A 14,493-nucleotide genomic window follows, 5' to 3' on the forward strand; every position below is an offset into this window, starting at 1 on the left:
CTCTGAAAGCCTTCAGAAGGCTTTGAGGGTTCACAGTCCCTGAGAGCAGGGGATGAATTGTGATGCTTTCCCCTGTGCAAGAGGGTCACGCTCCCGCTGCCTGTCCAAACCCACCCTGCAAATGAGCTGCAGGAACCAGGAAGATGGGCAAAAGAAGCCCCAGGGCACAGTGGGGTTTGATCTACATTTCTCTCCTTGACTCTTGCTTTCTTGTGTTTCATCAAGGATACAGTCTCACGCTTGATTGGCAAGCAAGGACAGTTTATTAACAGCTTGCAGAGAGAGTCTGGGGCCAAAATTTCTCTCTCAGCTGTCCCTGATGTCGATGACTACAAAGTCTGTCACATCAAAGGTAAGAGGAATGCCTCTTTGTTCAGAGTCTAGAATGTAGCTTGGGGGCTTTAATTAAACTAGAAATGGATTCAGTGGCTTGGAAAGGCCACGGCTTTTACCCAAGTGTTCTGCTCAGGGCTGTTCCAGCAGAGGGATGTGGCAATTGGCCTGGGCCTGGGCACGTGCAGCCTCTGTTGTAGGGCTGGGAATGCATTTGAGCAGCTTTGGCTGCTGGAGCTGAAGCAGCCCCTTTTGCAGGATCCCTTTGGGCTTGAAGCAGCAGATAGGGGATGCTTCTCAGCATCTTGTCTGGGAACGATGTTGGAGCAATTGGGGCTGAGAAGTGTCTGTCAGTGAGTTGGGTCTATGCTGGAGGCCAAAGCCATTCCAAGTGGGGCCTGGGGCTCTGAGCTGCTCACGTTGGTTGGATATCAGGGTCTGTGTCCAATCTGTTCCAACTGAACTTGTCAGTGCAGCTCAGGAGGCTTCTGGCAGCTGGGTTGCTTCCCATGGCAGGGCTGGAGGTGTCCTCAGCCTACCTGTGCTGCTGACCTTGGGTGGGATTCTTGTCTTCCAGGCCTCTCCCATGAAGTTGAAGGAGCGCTGAGCCTGATTGGCAGCAGGTTCAAACACCTGTGTCTCGAAAACATCTACCATCTGCATCCCCCTGCACCGGTGACACATCCTTCTGTCCCTAGGACTGCAAAGTCCCAGACGCCTCAAGCGCTTGCAGAAGAGAAAAAGAAGAGGAAATAGTAGTAATTGTAGTAAATAGTAGTAATTGTAGTAAATACACTACAAAATAAAGTCTAATGTTGCCAAAGAAAAACACGGGAAACAAAGGAAACTTGACAGAAAGTGAAGTACAGAAACTTGAGGGAAAGCCAGAGCCCCAGGCAGCTGCTGCCACCTGGACACAGGCTCTGCTGCCCAGGGGGGGCCCTAGTGCAGGGCTTTGCAGATGGCCAGAGAGTGGCTGTAGCACATGATGGGGAGAAGATACCGCTGTCCTGAAATGAAAAGGAGAGTCCTCAATGTGTGGGCAGCACATCCCAAGTAGGAGATGTCGCAGTTGTCCCAGTAGGAATTGGCCATGGCTTTGGGGACAGTGGTGAAGGTGTCCCCAGAAGGGCAGCCAGCCCAAATGCCAGCCCATCTGAGTGGGAACCACAAGTCATCAGGTTCTCTGTTGGGGGCAATTGGTGAGAGCAGTGGGGGGAGTGTGTGTGTTCTGGGCAAAACAGACTCCAAGTGCTTGACTGAGAGAGGAAAGTAGGAAAGTTTATTCTACAAGAAGTAGGAAGGTGGGAGCTCTCATCATTTGTGTGCAGTCAGTCTGCTGAGCCCAGACTGAAGGTTTGTGGTGCCAGCTTTGACGTGAACAAACCATTCTTCAAAGGTGGCCATGGTCAGGGAATCACAGAATCACAGAGTGGTGGGGTTGGAAGGGAGCTTCAGAGATCATCTAGTCCAACCCGTCATGTCACACAGGAACGTGTCCATATAGGTTCTGAGAGCTCCAAGGAAGGAGCCTCCACACCCTCCCTGGGCAGCCTGTGCCAGGGCTCCCCCACCCTTCCTCTAAAGCAGCTTTTCCTTCACTGAAACTTCTGTTCCAGCCATTGTCCATGACCCCCGGTGCTCTCACTGGGCACTACCATCCCGCCCCATCCCCTTGCCATCCAACTGTCAAAGTGCCAAAGTGCCGAGCTGCTGGCTTCAATCTTCTTCCTACGGCGTGTCCCCCCTGGCCAAGCCCCAGCGCCAGGGACACCCAGCCCAGGGCTGCGTCATGGGCTCGTCTTTATTGCAGGAGCCGTGGTGGCGCCGCTGTGGCAGCATCCTACAGGGACCAAAGGGAAACCCCCTGAAACAGGAACAGAAAGGATTGTGCAGGGCACCCGTGTTTTTTTTCTAAGCTGCTCAGGAGAGACTGAAAAAGCCCAGATGCAGCCAAGAGAGATTCAGGGGACATGGTGGACACTGAGGGACACCCAAAAGCCCCCCGCCCCAGGTTTCTCACACTTTTCAGAGGTTCCATGGCAGCCTGTCTGCCAGCAAAGTTCTGCCTTCATCCTACTCTTGGTGTAGGAGCTCTCCTCATTCGTGTGCATTCAGTCTGCTCAGTCTAGACTGAAAAAAGGCTGCCCTGGGACCAACATCTTCATCAACCACCTGGATGAGGGGACAGACGGACCTTCAGCAGGTTCCCTGCTGGCACCAAACTGGGAGCACTGGCTGATTCCCCAGAGGCTGTGCTGCCATTCAGCGGGATTTCGACCGACTGGAGAGTTGGGCAGAGAGGAACCTGCTGAGGTTCAACAAGGACAAGGGCAGAGTCCTGCATCTGGGAAGGAACAACCCCCTGCACCAGGACAGGCTGGGGGTGACCTGCTGGAGAGCAGCTCCAGGAGAAGTACCTGGGAGTGCTGGCTGAAAATAAACTGACCATGAGCCAGCAACATGCCCTCGTGAGCAAGAAGCCAATGGCATTCTTTGGGCATGAGCAAGAGTGTGGGCAGCAGGGTGAGGGAGGTTCTTCTCCCCCTCTGCTCTGCCCTGGTGAGGCCTCATCTGGAGTCCTGTGTCCAGTTCTGGGCTCCCCAGCTGGAGGGACAGAGAACTGCCAGAGAGACGCCAGTGCAGGGCCACAGAGATGATCAGGGGACCGGAGCATGCTTCAGATGAGGAAAGGCTGATGGACCTGGGGCTGTTTAGTCTGGAGAAGAGGAAACTGAAGGGAGACCTTATTAACATTGACAAATGTTAAAGGGACATCCCTTTTCTCTGTTGTAGCCAGCAACAGGACAAGGGGTGATGGGATGAAACTGGAACACAAACAGTTCCATTGAAACACAAGAAAAAACTCTTTTACTATGAGGTGAGGGAGCCCTGGCCCAGGCTGCCCAGGGAGGCTGTGGAGGCTCCTTCCTTGGAGGGCTTCAAGGCCCACCTGGACACGTTCCTGTGTGACCTGATCTAGGTGGGAGCTGCTTCTGCCGTGGGGTTGGGCTGGATGATCTCTAAAGGTCCCTTCCAACCCCACCATTCTCTGATTCTATTCCATGATTCTATGAAATCTCTGAAGTCTGGTACCTGGTTCAGGCATTAAAGGTGTCCCACTTGGGAAGCCTGCTTCCCTTTTCCTTGCAACTGGTATTTAGAACATAGAGAGTTGCTTTTTGAAAGCAAAACCATCACAAAAAATCCCAGAGAAACAGCTGGGTGATTTCCCTTCCCCAGGGCTGGCCACTGGACAAGGTGCTGGTCGGCAGCACTCTCAGGGTGCAGGGCTGGGCCCAGGACAGGCCTTTTGCAGGCACCACACTTCTGGAGGCTCCTGCTAATGCAGTTCCTGGCCAGTGCTCAGGGAATGAGGGCAGTTGTCCATAATTGCTAGCTTTGGTCTCTCCCCATCACTCAGTCTGGCTCCCTGCCCTCATCTTTCACCTCCCCCCTCTCTGGCTTTACCCCACCACTGTTTTTTCTTTCTCTTTCTCTTTCTCTGTAGGACTCCTTGTCTGTGTTTTCTAACCCCTCCTTGTCTGTCCTACATCCTGTTGCTATTTTTTCTCCTCTCCTGCTCCCTGTCCTTTGCCTTTTTCTATCACCATGTTGTTATTCCTGGCCTTATTTTCCCTCTCTCCCACGGCCTGTCCCCACTTTCCTGCTCATCTCTCTTGCTCAGCTGGCTGGAGCTTCTCTCTTCTCTCCGGGCCTCCATCCTTCTTCCCATCCCCTTTTAGCTCGTCCTCTGACGCTCTGAGGCCGTTGCTGTTCCACCCTCCTGTGCCTCCTTCTGCTGATCCACATCCCTCTGTTCCTCGCTCTCTCTGGATGCTTTCCCTTCCTTCTCTTCTCTGTCCCTGCCTTCTGCCCCTGACTCTCCCTTTCTCTCTCCTTTCCTTTGTCTCTCTGTCCTAATCCCTGTCCCATTTCTGTCTTTTCTGTCTCTCTGCCCCCCTGTCCCACTCCCTGTCCCTGCCTGTGTCTGTGTATCCCCCCATCCTCCTTACTGCCCTTCCAATCCTCTCTCTGTCCCTCTCTGCTGCTGCTTGTTGCTCTTTTTCCTCCTGCACTCCCTGTCTCCTTAAGCTCCATCCCTCTCCTGCTCTGTCCCTCTGCCCTGCTCCTCCCTTGTATTTTCCTCCTCCTCCTCCTTTGGCTCCTCCTGGGGCTGGGCCTGTGCAGCCCTGGGGAGGCGGCCATGGGGCTGCAGGGTCAGGGGGGCCTAGCCAGGGGCTGGTGTCCCTGCAGGGTCAGGCAGCAGGAAGGAGGCCCCGGGGCGTGTGGGAGCTGTAGGCCTGGGGCACTGGCTGTTGGCTCCTGGGCCATGTGGGAGCTGTAGCCCTGGGCAGGGGCTGCCAGCCGTCCCTGTTCATTGCTGGGCCAGCCAAGGGCACTGAGGGGTCATTTCCCCGCCCAGCAGCACTGTCTGTGCCTCAGTGTGTCTGTGCTCTCTGTGGGGCACTGACACAGCACAGAGATCCCAGCCAGAGCTGCTGTGGCCTGAGCCAGAGGCTCCCTCAGCGCCCAGCCCCGGGGCAGCCAATGGCAGCGCAGCAGGCGGGCACAGCCCTGATTGACGTGTGAGCGGCGGCCAATCAGAGGCGGCGGCGCCTCAGGGAGGGCGGGACCAGGCAGGGCAGTGACAGCCCCGCAGCCAATCAGAGGCGGCGGCGCCTCAGGGCCGGCTCTGGCCCCTCCCGCCCTGTGCTGCAAAGCCCCTGAGCCACAGGCAGAGGCAGAGGCAGGGCCAGAGAGACGGGAGCTGCTGGACACAGGCCCCGAGGGGCCGAGTGCTGAGGGGCCGGCACATGGCTGTGGGCAGCAGAGGCTGCGGCCCTGCAGAGGAGAAGACTGAGCTCAGGGGCCCTTCTCAGCGCTGAGGGCTCCCTGCAGGGCGGGGGGCGAGAGGCTGGGGCCGGTGTGTGCTGTGTGGTGGGCAGGGACGGGACACGGGGTGCCGGGCACACGCTGACACAGGGGCGGCCACCCAAGGCCCTCCCTGGGTACCCCCAGGCCCTGCCCATGTGCAGCCTGGGGTGTGAGGGGACGCGGCACGCAGCGGCCGCACGGGCACAGAGACACACAGGGGCAGCATCTGCCCAGCTCCTGCTTGTGCCCTCCAAGGGGAGGCCTTGGCAGCTCAAAAGGACGGGGTTTACCCAACAAGGTGTGTTAGAAAGCTAAAACGAGGCTTTGGATGCTGATAACTGAGGTTGAGACCCGAGAATGAGGGATTGAAAGCTGAAAAGGAACAGGTTAAAGCTAAAAAGAACAACTTGGGCCACAAAGTGAGACTTTGGAATCACAAACTGGAGGACTGTGCTCCAAGCAATAAGGTTGAAAAAGGCAAAAAAGAGGCTTTGGAAGCTCAAAATGAGCATTTGGGCCACAAAATGAGCCTTTTGAGGTTAAAATTGAGTGTTTGGAAGCAAAGAAATGAGGGTTTGAGCACAAAAATGAGACTTGGAAAAGAAAGGTTATGGTTTGGACCTAGAAGAGGATGATTTGAAATCTAATCCCAAGGTTTGGAAGGTGAAAACTGGGCTTTGGGAGAAAATTAGGGTTTGGGTCACCAAGTGAGGTTTGAAAGATTTCCATGGTGGCCTAGGCCTCAAAATAAGGCATTGGAAGCTAAAAAGGAGGGTTTGGGCCCCCAGAGGAGGGTTTGGAAGCAAAACCTCTCGCTTTGGATGGTGAAAATGAGGATTTGTTCCCAAAAGTACCACTTTGGAAGCTAAAAATGAGGTTTTGGATGCCAACCAGGAGGTCTTGGGCCCTAGACCAAGGACTGAGGCAGCCAAGTTCTACCTTCCCAGCCCTTTAGGTGTGGGAGCTGCCCTCAGTCGTGTGCAGTTCGTCTGCTCAGCCCAGATGAACAAATGCAGGGTGCAGGCCAGAGAGATGGGGTGGGCACTGAGGCACACAAGGAAGAACCCAGCCGCAGCTTTCCTACCTCTGTCATAGAACCATGGAATTGTTATGGTTGGAAAAGGCCTCTCAGATGATCGAGTCCAAGCTTGTGCAGATGTTGAGGCTGCAAATAGTGCAGCAGGAGATCAGAGAAGCGACTGTGCAGGGGGATTTCTGAGCTTCCCCAGCCAGCCCTTGGCACAACCAGCTCTGAGCCAGAGGCGTCCCTGTGGGGGGAGGGAGGTGCAGCCATCAGCTGCTCCCAGGAGTCAGAGGCAGCCTGAGCTGGAACCTTCCCTGACTGATTCATGATGGTGTCTTCCCTAACAGCCCCCTTTCTTAAGCCATTTTTACAGTCTCTTTCCCTTCGAGGTGGGGCTGGAGTGACTCTGGTCACACAGACCTTCATCTGGATTGCTGTGTAATGCTCTCACTTTGCTTTTAAAGGTGTGGGGTAAGGAGAGTGCAGAGCACATGCTGAGTGAGGGCTGGTGGCACCTTGCAGCTGTGTGGGCTTTGGGATGGAGCTGTGTTTCGGTGTTATAATCAGAGTCTAATGAGCAAAGTTCACCCAAAACCCAGCGTTTTTTCAGACAATGACAGGCTGTTGGCCCAGGTGTCAAATGAATTGCAGATGTTACAGAAGCCTCAGAGCACAGAAGCATCATTCAGCCAGAAATCTGCAGGAACACATTTGTAAGTGTTTGGTATCTGAAATATTGGTGTTAGGAACTTGTTCCCTTGTGGCAGTACAAGCTTCAGGACATTGCTGACCTTGGAGAGTCACAAGAAGCCGTCACTGCAGCACATCTCACTCCTGTTGTGATCTGGCAAGAACAGAACTTATCTTGGGCAAATCAGAGTGAGAGGAGTGAAGAAGCAACTGCTGAAGCCTGTCCTGTGGTTTGGCCAAACACCAGGAAGCCAAGGGTGAAAAACACACTGTGAGGAAGACTCAGATCTTCATCCTCAATGGCCCCGAGGCCCAGTGAAGGAGGCGTGAGGGAGCTGTGGCCTGGGCAGACTGAGGCAGGACAATGGGGGGAACTCATGCAGAAGTGCAATGAACATGCAGATCTAGTCTGGGACATGTGGAAAGTTTTGCTCTAAGCAGGGCACACACTTGGTGGAGCCATCCCCTGTGTGCCCAGCGCTGCCAGAAACACCTGCTTGACAGTCACATTGGCTATTGAGTCCTGATTGGCACTTTCCTGGCATCACAGACATACAGCTTATGAGTTCCACAGTACCCTGCAGCTCCCTTCTTCTGCAAGAGCTCACAGGGCTGCCCACAGAGTCTCTGCTCTGTCCCAGCCTCTGTGCTGGTGTCCCAGGGAGCCACTGTGGAGCAGAGTTCTTGCACCTCAGCTGCCTCCTCCCTGCAGCCCTTCTGTGATTCCAGAGGCCATCCCAGGGGAGGGGCAGCGCTGTGGCCGTCACCAAGGGAGACAGAGAACGTTGGGCGCTGCTGATGTCACACAGGGGCTGTTCCAGACCCCACCCGGCGTTTGTGACCTCACCTGGCCAGGGACTATAAAGCCTCCCAGCGGGACAGCCAGAGCCAGTTGGGCCTCCCAGCAGGACAGTTTAGCTGCCCTCGGGACAACTCAGCTCCTTCCCTCGCTACTCGCCTTCCAGCTTTTTTACGCTGTTTGTCGTTTCCTCCTCACTTCTCCTCAACTACCATCCTCTTGCAAAGGTAACTATGATTTACCTTTCAGGACAGACTGTAGAGCAGGTAGACAGGGGGTGAGAGCAGAGGCTGGTCTATACCTCCTGATGTCGAGGCTGAGATTTCTCTGGGCTGACCAGGGTGGAGCTCCTATTTGCTAAACCTTCTTTCTTTACAACAGAGTAGAACAGGTCAAAAGTGGGGCTGCGGCACCATCTGAGGCTTTGGGCTCAGCCAAGAGGTGCAGGAAGCCCACCCTGACTGAGGTGGTTGGAAGGGAGACAGAGGCAGGGCAGAGGCAGCTGTTCAAGGAGAGGCTGACAGTCAGTCACTGCTGCAGACAAGATGGAAAAGGGAGGTGTGACTGTCAGCAACGCCAGCAGGGGAACAGAGTCTCTTCCAGAACGCTTTCTTCCCCAGTAAATGCCCACAGCAGTGTTAGGTGTCCCCAAGGTTTCTGGCTTGGAGGTTAGAGCTGGGTGTCCCAAGTCCCACTCCACAGAACTCGACTTGTCAAAGATCATAGAATCATAGAATCACAGAATGGTGGGGGTTGGAAGGGACCTTTAGAGACCATCCAGTCCAACTCCCCAGCAGAAGCAGGGTCACCTAGATCAGGTCGCATAGGAACATGTCCAGGTGGGTCTTGAAGACCTCCAAGGAAGGAGCCTCTACAACCCCTCTGGGCAGCCTGGGCAAGGGCTCCCTCACCCTCACCCTCACCTCACGGTGAAATAGTGTTCTCTTATGTTTAAGTGGAACTTGTTGTGTTCCAGCTTCATCCCATCACCCCTTGTCCTGTTACTATCTACTGTAGAAAAGAGGGATGTCCCAACCTCCTGACACTCACCCTTTAGATATTTATTAATGTTAATAAGATCACCCCTCAGTCTTCTCCAGACTAAACAGCCCCAGGTCCCACAGCATTTCCTCATATGAAAGATGCTCCAGTCCCCTGATCATCTTGCTGGCCCTGCGCTGGACTCTCTCCAGCAGTTCCCTGTCCCTCTTGAGCTGAGGAGCCCAGAGCTAGACACAGGACTCCAGATGAGGCCTCACCAGGGCAGAGCAGAGGGGGAGAAGAACCTCCCTCGTCCCACTGGCCACACTCTTCTTGATGCCCCCAGGCTGCCATTGGCTTCTTGCCCACGAGATCACATTGCTGCTCATATTCAGTTTATTATCAATCAGCACTCCCAGGTCTCTCTCCTGGAGCTGCTCTCCAGCAGTTCGACTCCCAGCCTGGCCTGGTGCAGGGGGTTGTTCCTTCCCAGCTGCAGGACTCTGCCCTTGTCCTTGTTGAACCTCAGGAGGTTCCTCTCTGCCCAACTCTCCAGCCAGTAGAGATCCCACTCTCTGGCAGCACAGCCTCTGGGGAATCAGCCAGTGCTCCCAGTTTGGTGCCAGCAGGGAACTTGCTGAGGGTCCCTCTGTCCCCTCATCCAGGTGGTTGATGAAGATGTTAAATAAGACTGGCCCCAGAATCTATCCCTTTGGAACTCCCCTGGCCACAGGCCTCCAACTTGACTCTGTGCCATTGATCACCACCCTCTGGGCTCTGTCACTCAGCCACCTCTCCATCCACCTCACTGTCCTCTCATCCCAGCCACACTGCCTGAGCTTTCTGATGAGGATGTTGTGGGAGACAGTGTCAGAAGCCTTGAATGTGCCTTGAAGATGTCAGAGTGTGGTCACATCCTCTGACAAATTCCATCTCTGTGCAGTCATTGCCGAGGGAATGGCTCCACCAGAACGGATCCTCTTTCCCCCGGAGAAGCTTTGCATGGACTGGCAGCCAGGACAGAGCATTGGAGCAGGACTCTACAACATGGGCAACACGTGCTTCCTCAACTCCGTGCTGCAGTGCCTGACGCACACCCCGCCTCTGGCCAACTACCTGCTGTCTCGGGAGCACAGCCAGTCCTGTGAGTACTTGCAGGAACATCTCCTTGGCAGTCCCCTGGGCACTTCTCAAGGGCTCCCAGAGCCTGGCATTTGATTGAGGAGAAAAGCAGCCCTGCTGGGTCAAAGTCACCACTTGCTGTGCTTGGAACACTCAAGCCTAGAAGCCTCTTTTCCCGTCTAGATGTGCACCTCTTCAGAAAGGCACCTCTTTCTAGCCCTGGCTCTCTTGTTCCTCTCACTTCCACTCTCTTGTCAGGTTGCACAGACACTTGTGTCAGTTTGGCATCTCTCTCAAGAAAGTTTTCTAGTCATTAAACTGTCCAGGGCTCCTGGGGATGTTGACACCTGGGGAGGAGTGGAGACTCCTTACAGCTCCCAGGTCTCAGACGGATTTCCCATTGCTATGGAGATTTGGCTGACTTGAGCTTCCTGCCCTCCCTCTTCTCTCCCTCTTCAGGTCTTCAGCAAGGTTTCTGCATGATGTGCAGAATGGAAGCCCACGCTAACATGGTCCTGCATTCCTCAGGCAAGGTGCTCCAGCCTTTGGCTTTCATCAATGTCCTTCCACGTAAGTCCTTTCACAGCAGAAGCTGCTTTTAGAGGTTTTGTTCCCTTCTTGGAGGAGAGAACTACTAACTTCTTTCTTAGTGATAGGAGAACAATTCCAGCGGGGCAGGCAGGAAGATGCCCACGAGTTCCTACGCTCTGCTGTCGATGCCATGCAGAAAGTTTGTCTGAGAGGAATCAGCGAGTAAGCACAAGCAAACGGCCTTTCCCACGTTCCCAGCCCCTTTGGGCTCCTTGATGGGCTCTCATCAAGGAAACCCTACTCTCAGGGCTTTCAGACAAAGCCAGTCCCACGCAGCTGGTAACTCTCTGCCCTTGCTGTTTCTTTCCAGCTTGGACGCCGCCTCTGAAGAGACCACCATCATCCATCAAATATTTGGAGGACAGATGAGATCCAGAGGTACTTTCCCATGACTATTACTCTCCTTGGGATTGTCTGTGTCCTTCTGCCAGCTGGTGAGGAACAGCTGCTGGTATGACTGGCATAGTGGGTAGGAAGGACTGGCAGCCTTGCTCGACCTGCCCTATGGCTGAGCCTTTTCCCTTGCCTTCCAGTCACATGCTTGAGCTGCAATGCAGTTTCTGATTCCTATGAGGCCTTCCTGGATGTCCCTGTGGATATAAAGGTAAGAGGCTTTATCATTGCACTCCAGGGTATCCCAAGGCCCCTGCTGCTTTCTGGAATCCATGCAGTTGGCTCAACAACGTGTGCTGTGAACACCAGAGAGCTTGGTGGCGCGTGGGAAGAAGAACGGCTGTGTCTTTCTGGGGAGGAGAATACCCTCTCTCTGCCTCCCCTGGACACTGCTTGTGGGCTCCCAAGGGGTCTCCTTTGTGTCAGCTGCCTGGGGCTCCTTGTCACCTTCTCGTAAGTGTTTGGGCAAGGGTGTTGCTCCAAGTCCAGGGCTCTCCTTTCTCATTCCTCCAGGCAGCCTCATCTGTCACCACAGCTCTGAAGGACTTTGTGAAACCAGAGCAGCTGGATGGTGGAAACTGCTTTCACTGTAGCAGGTAAGATGATCCTTGATGCCATCTTAACAGCAGGTTTGCCGTGAAGGTGCTGCATGGCCTCCAGCAGAAGTTGCCTTGTCATGTAGGTTTCTTGCACAGGAGTGAGAGGCAGGTTGTTTGTCACGAGGCCTTCTGGTACTGACTAAGGCTGACAGTGACACAAGGCTGTGTAAGCCATGAGCGCTTGCCTGGCCTTCCTGGGGGAGAAGTGGGTGCATTTAGGCACTGGTCTCTGTGCTTGCTTCCAAGGTGTGACAAGCTGGCTGCCGTCTCCAAGAGGGTCACAGTCCATCGTGCACCCAGGGTTCTCACAGTGTGCCTGAAACGCTTTGACGCTGTCACTGGCAGGAAGATCTGCAAGGCATGTACACAACTGGAGGGCAACAACCTTCTCTCCCTGGAGCAGCAGGTCCTCCCTGGAGCAGCAGGTTCCCCAAAGCAGGATGCTCTTGCACACGTTGCTGATGTTCGGTTCTTGCCGTTGACTGCTGGGGACACGAGAGTTGCCGTGGGCAGACCAGAGTTCCCGTGGGGAGATGAGCATCTCCTCTGCTCTGAGAGGGCGGCTTTGGCCCAGAGCAGTTTGCTGACACCCAAACCATGACGTTCTGGGGGCTATTGCATCTAGTAGTTCAGGATAATTTCTGATCCCTCTTGGTCTCTCTGTAGGTTGTGGGGTACCCTGAGCGCTTGGATCTTCGGCCCTACATGTCCGAGGTGCCTGCAGAGCCGCTCGTCTACAGCTTATACGCTGTCCTGGTGCACGCCGGTTCCACGTGTGACTCGGGACACTATTTCTGCTACACAAAGGTACCGAGCAACAGCCTTCCCAGCAGGGGAGAGACGTGTGCCATGAAGAGCAGCTGGCAGGGCAGGGCTCCTGGCAGCCCAGGTCTGGGGGGAGAAGGACTCCTTAGGAGCTGGGTTGGATTTGCTTGGTCCTCCTCTTGCTCCTACAGCTGTCTGCTGGTGTCTCTGTGGAGAAACCCTGCAGCTCCTCTGCAGACAGCAACGTCTTTCTTCACAGGCTGGCAATGGGCAGTGGTACAAGATGGATGATGAGTCTGTGAATCCTTGTGACATCAATACAGTTCAGAGGCAGCAAGCCTATTTACTGTTTTATGTCAGGTAATGGCAAGTCTTACAAGAATGTGTCCAGAATATGTTTCCTTTCCCCAGTCTTGCTGTGTTTCTTCTTATCCCTCCCGAGTGTCCTAGGAGACAATTAGCTAATTAACTCCCTGTAGCATTCAGTGCTGAGCAATTTGAACTCTCCCACCGCAGTCCTCCTCTTTCCTTCCTGGACTTTGGGCTGCTGCCATGCTGTCAGCCTCTACTTGTCTACTCTCTGCAGCTGGCTAATGTAGAGAAGAGCCCTTCAAGGGGGCCTACAGGAAGGACAGGGAGAGACTCTTTCTTGGGGAAGGTAGTGATAGGAGGAGGAATAATGATTTTAAGTGGAAAGAGGGAAGATTGATGTCAGATATTAGGAAGAAATTCTTTCTCTGAGGGTGCTGACACCCTGGCACAGGTTGCTCAGAGAAGTTGTGGATACCTCCTCACTGGAGGTGCTCAAGGCCAGGTTGGAGTGGGCTTTGATCAACCTCTTCTAGAGGAAAGTGGCCCAGAGCATGTGGCAGGAGAGTTGGACCATGATCTTTCAGGTCCCTTCCAACCCAAACCCTTCTGTAATTCTATGTGTCTAAGGAATGGAGGCTGTGGGGGGCAGAAAGATGAGGACGTGCTGTGACAGGGGCAGAACTGGTGGCAAGACCCCAATCACAATTCCCATTTGTAGACTTGGTTAAGTCTTCACTCTGTCGCAGAAGCTGCTCCAAGGAAATGACTCAACAGTCCAGAACAGCCCTAAAGCAAGATCCTTTGTCTTTTCTTCTCCCCAGGAGCTCTGATTTGAAAACTTCAGAAAGAGCTTCTTCCTCCATCATGGCATTATATATCTCTTCCTTCTTCAGGCTGTTGCAGTCTAGCACCCAGAAGGCAGGTTCTGTAGGAGCACGGGGTCTGCCTTCACACACCAAGGTAACTCTGGTGAGGTGGCTCAGGGCGCCAAAGGGACAGTGGGTTTCTCTCTGGGCTCTTGCATTGCAACTCTTCACCCTCCCACGCTGCAGCTTTCTTGACAGCCACAACTCTTCTCTCTCTCAAGGCATCCCACCTAGATGCATCCTGCTTGTTGGCCTTTGACCCTTCTTTCCCCCTCCAGGGGAGGCTTTGGGAGGGCCTGAGCTGTCCCCTCACACAGCTTCTGGAGAGTCCCCACAGTTGTGGTCCTTTCAGGAGCAAAGGACAGGACCTTTTCACAGCTCTCTTTGCAGGACTTGGCAGTGCACTCTGCACGGGGCAGCAGCTCCCCTGCAACAGCCAGCAGAAGCCAGCTAAGCCAGGCAGCTGCCCCAGTGGCACGTGCAGGCCGTCTGCACCTCACCTGGCCACAGACACCCAGCAGCGGGAAATGCCACTGCTCAGGCCTCGGCCAACACATTGGTGCTGCGCTGTCTGGTCAGCAGACAGCAGGCAGACACAGACAGAAGCACACACACAGCCCTTCATCCCCCGATGAGAGCAGCAGCGCCAGGCAGAGGGCTCGCAGCAGATCCCCACAGTGGGGCAGCGGTGATCACAGCTGGAGCGTTGAGCCCGGGGACTATGAGCACTCAGCAGGAAGGTGGAGAAAGAGGAAGAGCAGTCCTGACATTCTTGGCCATGCTCCCAGCAATGACACAGCTCCAGGGTCCTCCAAGGTCCCCTCCATGGGGGTTCCCACACCCAAGGAGGAAACTCAGCAGATGCAGAGAGAGAGCAGCAGATCTGCGACGCAGGGCCGTGATCTCCGCAGCCGTTTCGTGGAGTTCACTGATTATTGCAGCTCAGCAAGGAGAAAGAGGAGAGCAAGTCCTCCATGTTGTGATGAAGCCCCGAGGAACAAAGTAGCTCCAGGGCCCTTCAGGATCACGTTCAATGTGTTTCTCATATTCAGGGCTGCCAAAAAGAAACATCAGCGGAGGCAGTGAAGGAGGAGCAGCTCTGCAGCACGGGGCTGTGATCAAACGTGCTGCTTTAGCCCT

General features: G+C 54.5%; 1 protein-coding gene across 1 annotated transcript; it reads left to right on the forward strand.

Moving 5' to 3' along the window:
- The first annotated feature begins 9,662 nt into the window (after window positions 1-9,662).
- On the forward strand, window positions 9,663-13,020 carry LOC133629203 (ubiquitin carboxyl-terminal hydrolase 42-like). Its single transcript, XM_062019863.1, has 10 exons — window positions 9,663-9,849; window positions 10,287-10,397; window positions 10,484-10,580; window positions 10,729-10,796; window positions 10,952-11,022; window positions 11,325-11,407; window positions 11,657-11,768; window positions 12,077-12,217; window positions 12,435-12,535; window positions 12,939-13,020. Exons 1-10 carry the CDS (start codon window positions 9,663-9,665, stop codon window positions 13,018-13,020), a joined length of 1,053 nt encoding a protein of 350 aa, XP_061875847.1.
- Window positions 13,021-14,493: the final 1,473 nt, after the last annotated feature.

The sequence above is a fragment of the Colius striatus genome, unplaced genomic scaffold (assembly GCF_028858725.1).
Source record: "Colius striatus isolate bColStr4 unplaced genomic scaffold, bColStr4.1.hap1 scaffold_34, whole genome shotgun sequence".
Classification (NCBI taxonomy): Eukaryota; Metazoa; Chordata; class Aves; order Coliiformes; family Coliidae; genus Colius; species Colius striatus.